This window comes from Microcaecilia unicolor, unplaced genomic scaffold (assembly GCF_901765095.1).
Source record: "Microcaecilia unicolor unplaced genomic scaffold, aMicUni1.1, whole genome shotgun sequence".
NCBI classification, from domain to species: Eukaryota; Metazoa; Chordata; class Amphibia; order Gymnophiona; family Siphonopidae; genus Microcaecilia; species Microcaecilia unicolor.
The window spans coordinates 251,618-270,318 of NW_021963017.1; the positions used below are offsets into that span (position 1 = coordinate 251,618).

Below are 18,701 nucleotides of genomic sequence, written 5' to 3' on the forward strand. Positions count from 1 at the left end.
TAACCCCACAGATCTAAGGTTGTTACGCCTCAAATGGTTTCCTAGGTCGTCGATCGTATCCTTGAGGGAGGCCACTTGTTTTAATAAGGGATTGCTCCAAGGCCTCCAGCCATTGTATTGATGATTCCAACGTGTCAACGCTCTGCTGTGTCATGGTGAAATCATTATGGAGATCTTCGAGGCATTCTGTGACCACATCAAATTTGTTGGAAATTTGCTGTAGTCTCTTTTTTATGAAGTGAGCTTCACTGCTGCCATCACCTCGGTCACAATTTCAGCTATCCACATGGAGCTAATGGAGGCGCGGAGGGCTTCTGTGGATCCGCCACCTTGCTCTTGTGAGATTTACGGCACACCACGTCTTTCCACAGACCTTTAAATGCCATTCAGCTCAAACGTCCAGGCACCAGGGGTACGAAACCAAAGAACACACCCTGATGCAGCAGATATGTGGTATAAAATTAATGGTAAGTCAGACCAATGGGGGTTCACAGTGGCCGGGCCTGGGAGCTCCAGTTATCGGCATTCTCTCCCAGGCTTGGTGTCACGTGATCTCCATAAACCCTTCATTTTTTGTTATGATAAATACTCTGTGCCTTTTGAAAATTGTTTGTATTTTATTAGCCTATATTCTTAAAGAAGGCCTTTAAGACTGCTGTATGTTTGTGTTTTCCTGTAAATAATTTATTTTGGTTTTGATGCCTTTTCTACACTAGGTTTTCAGGTCATGTCAAGGAAAGAACGTTTTAAATTTTATTTATTTATTTAGTGAACATGTATGTATAGACATACATACTGGAAAGTGTGCGCTTTTAGTTCTGGATGGAACTTGCATAATAACTGTTGATTGTAATTATTGATATTTTTGTGTGTATATATTTTGCTTATTTCTTTGTAGATATTGACCTTTATATATGTTTGGTGCATGATGATTATGATAATTCTGAGTGTCTCTTTATTTTCCTATGTGTAGTTGATAAGGGACATGGTTAATGTCTGTGAAACAAGCATGTCGAGCCCTAATCCACCCGCTCTTGCCAAATATCGTGCTTTGAGATGCAAAATAGACTATGTGGATCCGGACAGTGATGAGTTCCTACAAGTTGAACACCAGGTGCTGCAAAACAATCATAGGTAAGCATCCTATAGCAGCTACAGAACTACTGTATAAAGTTTTTTGAAAATCAAATCTATGCCCAAAGAAAATGGACTTGGGGTTCTGACACATAATGCCTGGAGTGCTGCCTCTAGCATCTACCTAGAGTTAACCTGTGGCCACCTGAAGGGTCCTACCCAGCACTACCCAAGCCTGCTTGCACCTGCGCATGTGCACCTACACTAGCATACCCTCCACCACCTGCTGGGTCCTACTTGCCTCTGGGCGAGTCTTCCACCCACAAGTTATTTTCCCAGTGGTTTCTAGAGATACTGGGGCCACAATCCTAGGGGTCCCACAGTTTCCAGAAAACCACTCACAGAGAACAGAAACTGCCAGGATTCTTAATTAGTCCAGGACAACAGAGCTAACAAACCAATAGGTTTATTATCACAAAAAAAGAACCGTGAACAGTAAAAGTTGTAAACCTAAGTAGTACCTGAGGAAATCAAGAAAAGGAACTGCTCACAGGATTTGAATAGGGTTTCAGTGCAGATTTCTACCCCCCTCCACACTTTTACTCTGAGACTGGAGAATTCTAGCACCTGGCTAGATCTTGGGCTTCAGGGCCAATCAGGGTACAGAGCATTAGCCCTAAGGGTGTTTGACCAATGGCATTGCAGATTACTCTTGGGGTTTTCGTCTTTTCTTTGGGGAAGATCAGCTAAAAGAAAAATGGACCTCCGCTACAGCTATAGTGCAGAGGACAGACACCACCTGCTGGCCAAACACGGAAATTACCATGAAAGAGAAAAAGTGTCATAAGTCAACATTACAAATTGCAAGCATGAAAGTCCTTTGTTTCACCACAGGTTCATTCTAAGAACTTATTGCTTTTTCTTCTGGGTGCATTAAAATCTGTCATACTGGCATGCATAGATCTCTGTACTCTTTAATGATGACCGCTCCTGAAAATAGTAAAATCTCAGGACAGAGTCTTAAAAATTTCTACTATCATAATATGGTAAAACCATGCCAGTGTGCTAATAGTGACAAGCAAAAGTAAGTTGACGACAGCAGTCGGAGACTGGAGAACCTCAGTCTTATGTGGAGATCGTTTATTGATGAAGGACTCCCATAAGATTGAGGTTCTCCAGTTGGTGTTGTAGTATTGAGTCCCTTCTTTTTTTTTGTGCTGCCTGAACTCCCACACGTGTGACGTGCTATGACGTGGCATTGAGAGGTACGGAAGTGAAGCTGTTTGAGTCGCTGCTGGGATGATCGGTTAATGGTGATGCTTGGAATTGCTGACAGGCTGCAAGATTTGTGTTAAAATAGCTTGTTTTGTAGCGTAATCCTGCAGGTGAGGGTTGGATTCAAATATGATGGTTTGTTTTAAGGGTAATTTTCTTTGATTTGCTGAGCGAGGAAAAGTTTGTTTTCTGGATTTGGCTTCTGGTGGGAATTGGTGTGTATTGGGGTGTGGAAAAAGTCATTTTTTTAAATATTTAGTTAATAAGTCATAAGTAGTAGTTTTTGTTTTTTTTTTTAAGGATTTTTTTTCCCCAAATGTTTTCTTTGGTGTGCTTTTCTCTGGTAACTCTGCAAAGCTCAGGTGGTCTATCAACATGCAGGGTTGCCACTGGGACAGTGTTGGGGAGTGGAATAAGTTATTTGGGTATGGCATGTTTAAAGGTAATGTTTGGGAGGGGTATTGACCCCCACACCTCCCCAAATGATCTAGAAGGGGAAAGGGAAGGAGATTAATTGTCCTAGTGTGCTGTGCATTTTTGGTTATGGGTGGGAATTCTCCTCCCTAGTATGGTGGGAATTGTCCAGATGGGAATTGGTGGGTGGGAACTGACCTAGAACGTCTCTTTAGTTTAGATTTTGAGACCCTTTTAGTTTGCAGGTATATATTTAAGGTCTGCACCTTTAATTCACAGGATAATTTATGGGGAAGTTCCAGAATATATGCTTGAATTGGTTGACTTGCCACCTAGAAATAGATCCAGTCTCTCACGATCCTACTTGAATCTACACTACCCAGACTGTAATGGCCTTAAGTACAAATCTATTTATGCCTCCAACTTCACATATATAGGCACACAATTGTGGAATGCTCTACCCAAATTAGTCAAATGTACCCTGATCTACTTAAAATTCAGAAAATTATTGAAGACTGTAATGTTCAAAAAGGCTTATTCTCCAGGCTCAACATAATTCAAATTAACTTCTAGTCTAACAAAGATTCAAAGACACTAGTTATCTTTTTCTCTTTACATATTGTTGTTTCAAATGTTGTTTACTATCTTACTTTTAAACTGTATAATTGTACTTCATGCACTGTAGCCTTGTCTACAGATTGTGTAAGCCACATTGAGCCTGCAATTGGTGGGATAATGTGGGATATAAATGTATTAAATAAATAAATATTTGCTTTCTTAACATTTTTCCTTAGTTCTCCTACATATATTCTTGAATCCAGTTTTGTGGACTTGAGTGATTAGTTTCCTATTGTTAGTCTTGTTTGTTTTGCAGTAATATTATTTTGATTTAAATTTTTCTATTAGATCACTTTTCTGTACAAGTGCTTATTACTTGGTCGTATATTGTAAAAACTTGATAGATAAAAAAATTTTTAAAGAAAGAAAGTGGAAAGTCATGCAGAAATGACAATGATGTTTGAATCTTCTTCTATGGAAATCTTTAATATTGTCTTTATAGTGACATTCCAGTGAAAGTCTTGCAAGTATACAGAGTTGGCAGAATGAATGAAACAGCAGCATTTCAGAGCAAGTATGGCAATATTCAGTCCTTACTCCATTCCTCTTCTGTTTGCAACTTTGTTGGCATTCTCTCTCGGTAAGTGTGTGTTATATCCTGCTACATGGTTTTGTGGGTTTTTTGGTGTTCACGTTCTGTATTCAGTTGGTATTTCCCCGTTTCCAGAAAGCTTGCAGTCTTTGAGGGGAAATTATCAAAGTGGGTTGTTATCTTACTGTTATCCCAGTTTATTAGTAACTAGGTCTTATTGCAATAAAATAGGACCTGTGCTAAAATGAATTAGTGGTAAAATAATCAGAATAAATGGTAACCCACATTGCTAACTTCCCCCATGTACCTGAGGCAATGGAGAGATAAATGCCTTGCCCAAAGTTACAGATCTGAACCCTGACTGTACTGGTATTCAGCCCACTGCTGTAACCACTAGACTGTCCTTCCACTCTAATGTTTATTCAGGCAGGGCCGGTCTTAGCAAGTGCGGGGCCCTGTGCAGACCAATTTGGTGGGGCCCTATCCTAGCCCCGCCCCACCCCAGCTCCACCCCATTGATAAGATTATTCAATTTTTAGAAAATTTTTTAAGAAATTTCAAATTAAGACAAATGAAGCTAAACTTGTACAGAAAAACTGATTGAAATAATAAGCACAATGCTATCATGAACCCCCCCCCCCCCCCCAGAAATTATTCAGTTCAAGTCCACTACAATTAGTAGTTCCAATTCTCATAACCCCGGGGGGGTCAGAGGTTCGGACACACAATCTCCTTCTCTGCACATATTCAGAAGACTAATAAAATCTGTTGCTTCTTTCTCTATAATATCAACAAAATTAATACTTTCCTTTCTGAGTACACTACAAGAACCCTTATCCACACTCTTATCACCTCTCATGTAGACTATTGCAACTTGCTTCTCACAAGTCTTCCACTAAGCCATCTCTCTCCCCTTCAATCTGTTCAAAATTCTGCTGCATGACTTATATTCCTCCAGTGTTGCTTGCTATGCTCATATGAGCCCTCTTCTCAAGTCACTTCATTGGCTCCCTATCCATTTCTGCATACAGTTAAAACTCTTCTTATTGACTTACAAGTGCATTTAATCTGCAGCTCCTCAGTATCTTTCCACTCCTATCTCTCCCTACACTCCTACCTGGAATTCTGTTCTCTGGGTAAATCTCTCTTATTTGCGCTCTTCTCCTCCACTGCTAACTCCAGACTCCGTTCCTTTTATTTTGCTGTGCCATATGCTTGGAATAGACTTCCTAAGCCGATACGTCAAGCTCCATCTCTGGCCGTCTTCAAATCTAGGCTAAAAGCCCACGTTTTTGATGCTGCAGCTTTTAACTCCTAACCCTTATTCACTTGTTCAGAACCCATGTTTTATCATTCCCACCTTAGTAATTCCCTTATTTGTCTGTCCTAATTACATTGTAAGCTTTGTCGAACAGGGACTATCTCTTCATGTCCAGTGTATAGCGCTGCGTACATATAATAGTGCTATAGAAATGGTAAGTAGTAGTAGTAGATGCTTTTCCTGGGCGGTGACTCCTAGTGTGGCACCTTGCATCACATAACTATGGTTTGGGTTCCTCTTTCCCACATGCATCACTTTGCACTTGCTCACAATAAATGTCATCTGCCATTTGGATGCCCAGTCTCCCAATCCCATAAGGGCATCTAGGAGCAAAAGGTGCAAACATAACTATACCTTCTCAAGCCTATGCACCTTCCTGAAAAAAAATGCCCAGTAACAAGGCAGTTTGTCACACTGTAGGTTAAAAAAAAAAAGCCAAATTTAAGCGCATCATTTATTCTAGATTTCTAAAAGTGTATATTCCACCAGTCTGAAAGTCTAATTTTTTTTTAACTTGCAAGAGTCCACCAATGAAAAAAAAGAAAAAGAAAGCAACACCAAAAAATTGCAAATCAAAACATTTGAAGAAACAGAAAAGTCAATAGGCTAACAGCAAATTATAACTATGGTATGACTGGTGGGCATAGGATCAGTGGTAATTACACAGCACTAGCCAGTTTTGTTTCAGTGAACCAAGTACAGCTAAAAAGAACAGTGTGAAGGACTTCTGCTAACTAAGGCCCAGATGATCAAAAGCCCTGCGCTGTTCCAAACAGTGCCCTAAAAATAGCGCCGGGACAGCGCAGGGCTTTTCTGCATCGATGATCAAAGATAATGCATGCAAATCTAAGCAGCGCTATTATCTTTGATTATCATGTTGAAGTGTGGGAGAATTGCACCCGAGCACGTGCTCAGCACAATCCTCCTGCACTTCTTTGACAGGTCTGGGCTGTCAAAAGCCCAAAACTGTCAAAGTGGCCTGCCGATCCCCCAACAAAGAGGCCGCCGCCGGCCAAACCGACTCCCCCCCCCCCCCCCAGCGATGGGGGGGGGGGGGGCTGGAGGTCCAGTGGACCTCCGGTCCCCCCGACGACCCCCCCCCATGTTCACGGAGGGATGGAGATCCGGTGGTTCTCCAGCCCCCCCCCCACGAGCCCCCAGAGGACTTGATTGCCGGCTTTAGAGAAACGCTGCCCTACCCTCCCATCTGCAACCGGGGGGGGGGGGGGGGGCTGGAGGATCGGTGGGTCTCCAGCCCTCCAAATCCCCAGAAATCGTTGTGATCCACTGGACCTACAGCCCACCCCAACTCCCCCCCCCCCCGGCGTTCTCCACAAATCCCTGGTGGTCCGTGGTGACACGTAACCCCACCCTCCTCCCTCCCTCCCTCCCGGCCCCCCTACCTTTGTTGGAGGAGGGACGCAGCCTGCATGCCTCCCTCCTCTTCCTTTCGACGCCGCTTCAAAATGGCGGCGCCCAGCCCCGCCCATTGCATCCTGGGATGTGCTGGGAGGGGCTACATACCATATAAGGGAGCGATTCCCTTACATGGTATGTAGCCCTGCCCAGCGCATCCCAGGATGCAATGGGCGGGGCTGGGCGCCGCCATTTTGAAGCGACGTCGAAAGGAAGAGGAGGGAGGCATGCAGGCTGCGTCCCTCCTCCAACAAAAGGTAGGTGGGCCAGGAGGGAGGGAGGAGGGTGGGGTTACGTGTCACCACGGACCACCAGGGATTTGTGGAGAACGCGGGGGGGGGGAGGAGTTGGGGTGGACCTCCAGCCCCACCCCCCTCGTTGGTAGATTACAGCCCTTGGCCGGAGGCGGCCACAAGGATTTCTTGGGGTTTGGGGGGCTGGAGGCCCACCGAACCTCCAGCCCCCCCCCCCCCCCCCCCCGGCGCTGGTGGGAGGGTGGGACAACGCTTGGCCGGAGGCGGCCACGAAGATTTCGGGGGGGTTCGGGGGAGGGTCGAATCGTCGAGGGGGGGGACCGGAGGTCCTCCGGACCTCCAGTCCCGTGTGCTGTTGCCTTGGGGGGGAACGGGGGCCTGCCAGCATGCAACTGAATGCTGGACAGGGCTCACCATTCCTCCCCAATGATCCGCAAAATCTAACGCCAGCTCGGAGCTGGCGTTGATTTTGCTGCGGCCAGCGACCCAATCTTTGGCGCGCTGGTCGCTGATCATTGGGGATGAATGCGTTAAGCGCCAATTAGCATACGTTTGCAGGCTAATTGCGCTAGAAGCCCTGTTTTGCATGCATTTGCATGCTACTTGCGCTGAGAGCCCTCGAGTGCGCTGTTTCAGGCGCTCGAGGGCTCTGATCATGGGTCGGCTGCAAACTCTGGTGCTAGTATGGCGTTAACAGCCTCTAGCGCCAGAGTTTGCTTTTGATCATGAGGGCCTAAGTGCTCATAATTTCAAGTGCATGTCCTGTGTAGCTCTGTGTGCACTGCACTGACCACACTAGGGGGTCATCAAGGCTTCCCCTTTCTCTATTATCTGTAGTTCATTGTTAGGAGGTTCTTTCAGAAAGGCTGCCTGGAGTTAAAGATCAAACAGTTTAGGCAGGCCATCCTGCCTGCTTTGTGCATGCAAAGTCAGTGAAAATCAGGTAGTTGTGGATCAAAAACACCTCTGCCGCCAAGAATCTCTTTTGTTTAATGAACTCCTGTCAGTCCCCCCCCCCCCCCCCCCCCCGGACACTTTCAGTCCCGCCTTTTACTTTAATTGCTTGCGGTCACAAATCCACCTGACTGAGAAGAAGGATTAACATATTCCCTAAGTGTCGGGATAAGCATAAAGGAATCCTGTGCCGAAGGAATGGATCCTCAGGAGCTTAGTCAGGATCGGGAGGCAGGGCTGGTGGTTGGGAGGCAGGGATAGTGCTGGACAGACTTGTACGGTCTGTGCCAGAGCCGGTGGTGGGCAGCGGGACTGGTGGTTGGGAGGCGGGGATAGTGCTGGACAGACTTGTACGGTCTGTACCAGAGCCGGTGGTTGGGAGGCAGGGCTGATGGTTGGGAGGTGAGGATAGTGCTGGGCAGACTTATACGGTCTGTGCCAGAGCCGGTGGTTGGGAGGAGGGGCAGGTGGTTGGGAGGCGGGGATAGCGCTGGGCAGACTTATACGGTCTGAGCCCTGAAGAGCACAGGTACAAATCAAAGTAGGGTATACACAAAAAGCAGCAAATATGAGTTATCTTGTTGGGCAGACTGGATGGACCGTGCAGGTCTTTTTCTGCCGTCATCTACTATGTTACTATGTAACAGCAATGATGCCTTAACTGAAAAGGTGAATAAATAAATGTATAGCTATGTTGATGTAAATATGCTTGGGGGGGGGGGGGGTCGTTTTGTTTTTAATTCTTCAACAGGCATTTTTCAGTGGGCGATGTTCTTCTGCCACATGGTGATCGTGATCTACAGTTTAATTGCCCTGGAGAGGGGGAGGGGGAAGAGACTGCTGTGCTCCAGAGCTGGAAAAAAAGATGGGGGAAGAAAAGCTAATAATCATAAATACCTGGCTGGCTTGCCTTTGAGTGGCAGTGCAGGAGGCGCACAAACTTGCTCCAGCTGATCAGCTCCGTTCCACTTCACTTTATTTGAAGTCGACTCACTCACATCAGGCTCACCTCTTTTCCCTTCCCGCTCAGGAAATACGTCATCAGAAGGAAGGCGGGACATTGGGCGGGAAGGGAAAAGCTGGGTGGGTGAGCCATCACTGCCTGCAACTCTGACTGTCGGGGTTCGTGGCGTCGCTGCAAGCCTGCAATTGTCTGTCGGGTCCGGGGAGAGGCGGGAGCTGACAGCGGGCTCAGCGGTGAGTGGGCAGGGCACCGGACCGGAGGCAGAAGCGGAGCGGCCGAGCGGGAGCGGGATCAAATCATGATGCGGCGGTGCAGTCTAAGCGGGGGTCGGTCGGAGAGGCAGAGTTGAGGCGCGCCACGCGGGGCCCCCTTAAGCGCGGGGCCCCCTTAAGCGCGGGGCCCTATGCGGCCGCCTCGGTTGCCTCTGCCTAAGACCGGCCCTGTATTCAGGCATACTGCTTCCCAGCAAGGGGCAACTTGTGCACTATTCAAGCACTAAGGTAAATGTTTGTTTTAAGTTAAACTTGTTTATTTTGCCATATCTCCAGAGAGGTATGAAATATATATCCAGGTTTTATCTTCAAAATCACATAAACAATTCTGAAATAAACTTGCTATGAGTGACGAGAATGATTAGTCAAATCCACTTCCCCAAATCCTCCCACCCCAACATTCCCTTCTTCATTTTACACTTCTAAACTTTTTAACAAGGCAGTGCACGAACATCAACATCCCCAAAAAGGGGTCCAAACTTTCAAAAATAACTTTTTAGCTATTAATCCTGCTGTTTTTGTTGACATGTACTCCATTTGCAATAATTCATACATTTGGTTTTGCTATAACACCAGAGTCAGTAGGTAATCGGACACCCATTGTAATAGAATACAGTGCTTTGCTATCAGCACTTTGTGTATAAACAGTACATAGGGTCCTGCACCCTTGGGCAGAACCTCCATTTTGTGTAGTAAATTTATCTGTGGGTTCATATATAGCCTCACTCCAATCATGCTACTTAAAGGCCCTGTTTACTAAGGTGTTCTAGTGTTTTTAGCGCACGCTAAATGCTAGAGTCGCCCATATGTTCCTATGGGCGATTTAGCGTTTAGTGCGTGCTAATCATTAGCGTTCACTAAATACGCTAGTGCATCCTTAGTGTGGCTTAGTAAACAGGGCCCTAAATGTTCTCAAACACCTGCCCAAAAGTTTATCATCTTCAGGAAGTTCCACATTCAGTGTTACAGTGTACCCTATTCATACTAGCACTTAGCACAGCCTCCTATGGTTATAATTAGAAACTGACCAAATTTCAGTTTAGCTTCAGTACTAAAACAGGCCTGAAATCCAGATTTGGCCGTTCTTCAGTTTTGACCAAAAATGCAAGTGCATTTTCGGCTGAAATCAAAACCCGCTGCCTCCACCCCCCCCCCCCCCCCCCCCCCCCATGACCACTCTGGGCCAGATGCACTAAACTTAACGAGCCCTTAACGAGCAAGTAGTAAAATCTGGCATGCACTAAACACTTTTTTCCGACGACGGTAGCAGCTAACGAAAACGGAATGCAGATGAGCAAATCGTCTAGAAACCCTATTGTAATGAGATGCACTAACCTTTTCTGATTGCCTTAATGCTGGAAAACGCTGGAAAATCTAACGAGAGGTCTGTACCTCTCGTTGGGGCTACGCGGGATTGGAAAAATTATTAAAATGTAAAAAAAAAAAAAACAATCGGGGGGGGGGGAAACGGCCAAGTGCTCGTCAGGAGCGTCCTTTATGGACGTTCTTCACTATATTAAAAAAAAAAAAATCAAACAGGCTCTGATGCTGTTTTGATAAATGTTCAATAAAGACGTCATACAACTTAAAAAAGTGGGAAAAAAAATCCAAGTGCTTGTCCTTTTTTTTTTTTTTTTAACAAAACTATTAGATTTGAACCCTCCACCTCTGGATTACAAGACCGGTGCTCTAACCACTCGGTTACCACTCTACTTGCTTGGACGCCCCTCCCTTACTTCTAGGTCTCTCAGCTGAGTGAAGCACGGCCAAAAAGGACGTTTTTATTATTGCGGGGGGGGGGGGGGGGGGGGGGGGAGGGAGGCCACCCAAAATGTACGTTTTTTTTTTTTTTAAGTGAAGCTTTATTTAAAAAAATCAAACAGGCTCCGATGCTGCAGGCTCTTTTTTGGACCTCATTCAACCCCTGTAAAAAGAACGCTTGGCTCTTTTTTGGACCTCATTCAACCCCTGTAAAAAGAACGCTTGGCTGCTCTGCGCATGCTCCACCGGCCAATTGGCTGACTGTTTAACGATGGAATAGAGAATGCAAGTGAGCTACAACGAGCAACTCATTTACATTCCTATTCCTTGATGCATGCCTGTTCCTTACCGATTCGCTAAGGGAATTGGTAAGGGAAGGGCTCTAACGATTGATTAGTGCATGTAGCCCTCTGTGCCACCACAAACCTGTATCCCTGAGCCAGCCTCCTCCTCCAAAGAATTCATTCAGGTTTTCCACTATGGCCTTGTCCTCCCTGAACTCCCCTTTTGCTCCTTCGTGATCTAACGGTCCCATGAATTCCCTCACAGGCTTTCTGCTTTTGATGTATCTGAAAAGGTTGTTACTGTTAGCCTCTGCGGCATATTTCTCTTAATCTCTTTTAGCCGTCTTTATTAATGCTTTGCATCTGACTTGCCAGTTCTTATGTTGCTTCTTATTTTTTTAATTTAGATCCTTTTTCCATTCTTTGAAGGACAATCTTTTGGCTGTAATAGCCTCTTTTACTTCAGCTTTTAACCATGCTGGCTGTCGTTTTCTTTTCTTTCCACCTTTGCAAATATGTGGAATTCATCTGGACTGGCTTCCAAGATGGTATTTTTGAATAGCGTCCACGCCTGTTTTAGTGTCCTAACTGTAGGAGTCGATCCTTTTAGTTTATTTTTAACCATTTTCCTCATTTTATTATAGTCTTCCTTTTCAAAGTTATGTTCATTATTTTTATTAAATTATATATATTATACAACTCAGAGAAAAATAATACAAGAAATTGGAAATACCTCATAACAAAATATTCAAAGTTATCCTTAACTGAAATAGCTTCACCACTTTTGCCCACTATACATTAGGTAAATTAGATCCAAGAAAGGAAAAAGATTACTTAACGTATCTAAGAAGCAATACTAAATTTATGCTACCCAGGTAGCTTACGCCAAGCTATCTTACAGTGTACATCTGTGTCTAGACAATAACATTAACCTCTTCTTTAGACAGCAAAAAATCTTCTAACTGCTTGGGATCAAAGAATTGAAATTGTTTAGACTGAATTAATATACTGCATATACAAGAAAATTTAAGTACAAAATTTGCACCTAATGCCAAAGTCCTTGGGCACAAAACCAAAAAGGCTTTACGCCTTTTCTGTGTTTCTCTAGACCAGTGATGGCGAACCTTTCAGAGACTGAGTGCCCAAACAGCAACCCAAAATCTAATTATTTATCACAAAGTGCCAACAGGGCAATTTAACCTGAATAACAGGTGCTGGTACTCATTATGGGCGGGGTCACCATATATGACTCCACCCCTGTGATAGCCACACCCCTTACACCAGCCATGGCGCATATAAACAGACATGATTGAAAATATTATACTAGTATAGGAGAAAAAAATAACATTATTTTTTTCATTATAAATCATTTCTGTAAGCTGTTACAGCTCCAGTATACCCAGTGCAAAATAAGACAGCAGATGTAAATTCTCAAATTGGACATATTCCAAACACTAAAATGAAAATAAAATGATTTTTTTCTACCTTTGTTGTCTGGTGATTTTGTTTTTCCATCCATATTGGTCCTAGTCTCTGATTCTGCTGCTCTCTATCTGTTCTCTTAACTCCGTTTCCAGGGCTTCCTTTCCATTTATTTCTTTACTTTCCTCCTTTCTTCATTTCTTTCCCTCCATCCATGTCCAGCAACCCTCCTCTCCCCCCCTACCCTCCCAGCACCAGGCAGGCAGGCCTCCCTCCCAGCACCAGGCATCCCTCCCTTCCACCATGCACCAGGCCTCCCTCCCTCCCACCCAGCATTCAGCATCAGGCCTCCCACCCTCTCTGCCACCCAGCACCAGGCCTCCCTCCCACCCAGCATCAGGCCTCTGTCCCACCCAGCATCCAGTACCAGGCCTCCCTCCCTCCGAGCACCAGGCTGCCCGCCCTCCCTCCCTCCTAGCACCAGGGCCCCCCCTCCTCCGAAATCTAAAAGGCATACCTCGTCGGGGTTAAGGCGGCGTCGGCAGCGAAAAGTGTGTTGTTTGCTCGGCGCACCTTCGGCCTTCCCTTCTGTCTCTGAAGCTTTGGTCCTGCCCTTGCGGAAACAGGAAATGAGGGCGCTCGATGTATGTGCTACGCGCAGCACAAAAGTGAGCCGGAAGCAGGGGACAGGGTGGACAATTAACGTGTTAATAACCATATAGGGGCAGGGGGCATGAGAGAACCTATGTGAGAGGCTAGGAAGGGGGCAGGGGGCATGAGAGAAGCTGGATTAAAAAGCAGAACACTTGTTCAGGAGTATAGGGGAGTGCTTCTGCTTCATATTTGCTGAATGCAAGGGTGTTTTTTGTAGTGGGACAAAGAAGGAGTGTAGGGGAGGGGATCATTTGTGAAAGGAGAGGAGGGAGGGAAGATGGGGGATGTATCTTCGTTCTATTTTTGCTTTATTAATGACAATTCAGAATATTCATTTTTATACTGTAATAAAAGATTTAAATATAAAATCAACTGTTTGCGGCTTCTGTGGATGAGGACAGAGTTTGCAGGGATGGGACAGGCACAGAGTTCACCGGGATGGGCGTGGGCAGGAACAGAGTTCACAGGGATGGGACGGGGATAAACTGTCCCCACGTCATTCTCTACCTCCACCATCTCAGAAATCCTACCACAAAACTCATAAAGGTTACTCCTTATCTCCTTAAACCAATCCATGTGTCAATAGATTGTCCTCAGCATCTCTCTTGGGAGACTCATGATCTCTACCACCATCCTTATGCAACCTCATGGTTCCCGTTATGACCATCTGCAGTCATTTCCAATTAGATGCTTTGCGGTAAGAGCAGTCATTTCCAACTAGATGCTTTGCGGTAAGAGCATTAAATAACACCTGGGAGGTCATGGCATCAGAGTTGATACTTGGTGGTGAGCTGCTTTTCTCCATGGGCCAAACAAAGTTTGGGTCTTAAGAAGCCATCTAAGAACGGGTTCTTTGCTACTGTGTTATTAAAATGGGTATCTCCGTGTTCCTCACTGCATTTTCTTAGCAGCCTTCTTTTTCCACCTCTGATTAGAAATGGACAACATAAAAAAATACTTGGAAACATTGAGATTTTGATATAGTATAACGGATTTGACTTACTGTATTTTATATGAAACAGATCTGATGTTTTTGTAAATGTGTCCCCACATCCTTTCTAATAAACTTGTGCCTGCTCATGTGGGGAAAATGTGGGGTAAAAATGCACAAAAATAAATAAATAAACTTTTCCAGATTACCTTTTCTACAGTTTCTGTGAAATGTCTTATTTATATGTGGCATCTTGAACACTTCCATTTTATGTCAGAGAGCAACATTGTGATCAGATGACAGCATATCTGGATGTGTTACTCATTTTTCTTTCCCTCATCCTCACAGTGGTTTACTTCTACCAAAGATGGTGGTAGAAGATCATGGCTTGGAGAGGACAGATATTGGGAACCTTGGCAGCGGCATTTACTTTGGTGATTCCATCAGGTCTGGCATGTTTTGGGCCTTCTCTATATCTATCTCTGTATCTCTCTATCTCTGTATCTCATCCAGGAGTAGTATCTGAAGTCTGGGGATGTGTCTTTCCTATTCCATTACTCATGCTTGTTATCCATTGTTATCCATCTTTTTTTTTCAACTAGGATATTACAGAATTAGCTTATATTAGTGCTATAATTATTTAAATTGAATTCCTGTTTTTCACTTAGCCTATTAGAAAGTTATCCTCATTATCTCATTAACAAATTAAATTGCTGGCTGCATAACAAATGCCATAACATGCATTTGACTCCTTATGATTTTGACTTGTATAATATTTCCATTTTATCTGGATCAGTATCTCAGCTTAAAGTTCTGCAACTTAATCTGTGGCACTTGGGAGAATGGTTTAAGCAGACTGCTTTTCTTCATTTAGAGCGGGGGTTCTGAACCCAGTCCTCAGGACTCACCTAGCCAGTTAGGTTTTCAGGATACCCACAATGAGTTTGCATGACAGAGATTTGCATGCCCTACCTCCATTTCAAGGGTATGTAACCCAGTCCTCAGGACACATCAAACCAGTCTGGTTTTCAAGATATACATTGCAAATATGCATGAGAGAATTTTACAATCATTGCCTCCATTGTATGCAAATCTATCTCATGCATATTCATTGTGGGTATTTGAAAACCTAACTGGCTGGGTGTACCTGAGGACTGGGTTTAGAACCTCTGTTCTAAAAGAGTAGGACAGGTTGCTCTCTTTGGCTCTTGCTGGCTATGGGTATTGGAATCTAGTTGGTCAGTGTAAAGCAATTATGCAATAGGGACTGAAAAAGGATGGTTTACACAAAAACAAAATAAAACAGCATAGGTGAATAAAAACCAGGAGAGCATAAAAAGCATATTCATAGATCTTATAGAAACAAATAAAAAGGATAATAACATACCAACTGATGCCAGACTGCTTACAAATCATGTACCTAAAGTTTTGTTTAAATATAAAATGTTTGGATTATGTGTGTTTGGCCTCTTTGGGTATGTGGTGTTTCGCTATTTGCTGTTGGCACCTACAACTTTATTGAGTCATAGGCTTTCACTGTGGCAGAAGCATGAAGTGTAATGTAATACAGTGGTGATTTTGTGCTGGGTCACTGACCATGAACCTTTTCACCTGGGCAGCTTGTATAGCCTGAAGGGAAAGAGGCAGCCTCAGCACCTGACAGGGACTGAAGGAGCAGGAAGCAGCATCAGTGACCCAAATGAGCTGAAACGAGGAGAGGAGGAAGTCGATTCATTAGCCCTGTGGGTTGAGGAAAAGGAGTCCCAGTTTTCTTCCTGGTAGTTCTCCATGTACAGTGGACAATTGAGCAATGCCCCTTTTACTGCAGGCTGAAAACCTTTAGACAACCAGCCCTTATTCTGCTTCTTTCATCCAAGCCAGTGAAGGGCTTGAGGAGCCATACCTTTGGTTAACTGCTTTGCACCTGCCTGGAAACTGAAGCCCTGGGGCAGCTGTCCATTTCCCACCATAAGCCTCATCTCCCAATCAAGTTCCCATCACTAGGGGCATGGCACTGACTGGCCACTCTGCCAGTCACCCTGTTGAAGTTTGACTGTGCTGATGTGTGGTAGAGGCATGGTCTGGTTGTTTTTCTTCATGGGGAGGGTGCAGTCTGTCTGCCACTCTTCTGGGAAGGTCAAGGTGGAAGAGGGTAGTTACAGCTCAGCTTCTAGATTTTTCTTTTGGGAGGGGGGGCTTGTTTCCAGGGTAGGCACCACTTTGAATTAAAAAATATATATATATATTAACAATGTCTTAACTGTACAAAGGGGAGAGGAGTTGGGGTAGAGAGAAGTTTGGCATCATTGTTCTCCCTTCTTTTATCCCATCCAAATAACACTTTAATGAAAATCACCACATGTGCGTGTATATGTGTATGTGTTTGAGAAACAGTTTGTGAACTCTTAGAACAGTGTGTATTTTAGTACAGTTTATACTCAAAAACATGATTAGATTCTAATCAAAACCCTAATAAGAGAGAAAACTATTCCCATTGAATACATATGTTATAAAAAATGATATATTTTGATTTTTTTATTCAACTCCAAAAGAGACCCTCACAGGCTAAAATCAGTATACTTGCAATCTGTTGGAACTCTGTAACACTGCTCACAATAAATTGCTGGATCTGATTAACTGAATGTGAAAATTATTAGGTGAAGTAGATGACTCGCAAAATGTTAGGAGCTTCACAGTCTCAGCTCGATAAGGCTTTAATAGTCCTTGCTCCCCTGATCAAACCATCACCAAATCAAACCACTGTAGCTTGTGCTGTATGTACAAATTCATTTATTACAGTGCAATCATTGACAACTCACTTGTAACCTACTAAAAAGTCTTACAAAAATAGTCACTCCAAATATTTAATTTATAATTTTGTAGCTCTATTGAAGCAGCACCAATAATGTGGTCTTACTGACATCCAAACTCCACCGTGCCCAGCTCAAGACTTCAAGTTGGTTCGATCTTCAGCTTCTTCAGGAGTTGAATCAAATTGCTGTACTCTACAGGTCCACAGCCCAACATGTGAATAGGCAGTGGTGCTGAATATATGTACAAGTTAGTCACTGCTACTGGCATATGTATAGCGGCTATATTCAGCCATTGTACATATGGCTAAGCACTATGATTTAGGATTGCTTTCCCAGTACTCTTCAACTTTTCTATTTGTAGCCTTATAGGATAATTTTATAAAAGATGTCTAAATTGCTTTTATAAAATAGGCACTTTTTCATGTACTCCGAAGTTGTAATTGTGTGCCTGTACTCAGGGCCGCCGAGGGGGGGGGGGGGGAGCCAGGGGGGACAAAATTCCCCAGGCCCGGGCCTCCAAGGGGGGCCCGGCGCCGCAGTCCCACCCGTCCTCCGTCGCCAACCGTCTGCCACCGGGCCGGGCCCCCTGCATTGAAATCACAGCGCCTCTCACCTCTGTGTGAAAGCGCAGCAGGGCAGCAGATCGCCTCCCTTCGGGCCTCCTTCCCTCCCTTTGTCCTGCCCTCGTCTGACGTAACTTCCGCGAGGGCGGGTCACAGGGGGGGAAGGAGGCCTGAAGGGAAGCAATCTGCTGCCTGCAGCACTTTCACATGGAGGTGAGAGACGTTGTGATTTCAATGCAGGGGATGGGGGTGGGGGCGGGGCCCCAGGGGCAGCCTTGCCCCAGGCCCGGCCCAGTCTCTCAGCGGCCCTGCCTGTACGCTACACATGTTCTGCATATTTTATGTTTAAATCATTTTTATTCAAACAAACAAATCCAAGTACATTGCTACAACAACTGTCTGTAGAAATATCCCATTTCATCCAGTTTGTAAACTAACCTCCCAATTGCTACCCACTACACCTTTCCCATCCCTACCCTCCCCCCTCCCCTCCCTCCCAAACATCCCTCCTCATCATTAAGTCTATAAGTTCAACAGGTGGCTCCGGGCTGAGGGTCTTAAAGTGTTCCAAAAGGGGCTCCAACTCTGTTGAAAACTATCTCCAGCTTTGGAATTAAAATCTGTAATTCCCACCCGCTCAATACGCATTAGAAATAGCATGTGCATACACCACTGTTATAGTGAAGGGTATTTATATGTCAGCCACTCTGCCAGAATTACCTGCTTGGATACAATAATGGCCCTAGAGACAAAGGATGCAAATCCACACGGCATCGGGTGTCCCAACTTAGGCTGTCCAAACAAGAGTGCAGGGTCGTAATGCCAACCTGTCTTCCACAAGCTAGATATGTGAAGCATGATTGCTTTCCAAAAACTTGCAATGCCTTTACAGGACCAGAACATATGTCCTAGGGTCGCACCACTGGCTCCACACTTCAGACTTGACCCCTAAGGAGAAAGTCCCATATGAAATGCCGTTCGAGGAGATATATATAAACGGAGGACAAATTTGTATTGTAACTTCCAGTGTAATGCCAATGGAGATAAACGCTGAATCGAAAGTATATGCGATTTAATTTGCGCTGCAGTGATGTTTACTTGTAAATCTCTTTGCCACAAAGACAACAATCTTGAATAATCCAACTCAGGTATTGAGTCCCGTGTATGCCTGTGATGAAA

At 44.6% G+C, this 18,701-nt stretch overlaps 1 protein-coding gene across 1 annotated transcript in view; it reads left to right on the forward strand.

The window, feature by feature from the left end:
• The window catches only part of LOC115458756 (protein mono-ADP-ribosyltransferase PARP4-like), a gene marked incomplete at its 3' end in the record, with an annotated part of 153,292 nt that overhangs the window by 48,596 nt on the left and 85,995 nt on the right, over positions 1 to 18,701 (forward strand). The window contains 3 exon segments of the mRNA XM_030188568.1: positions 974 to 1,134; positions 3,824 to 3,961; positions 14,495 to 14,593. Of these exon segments, the coding sequence (XP_030044428.1) occupies positions 974 to 1,134; positions 3,824 to 3,961; positions 14,495 to 14,593 (398 nt within the window).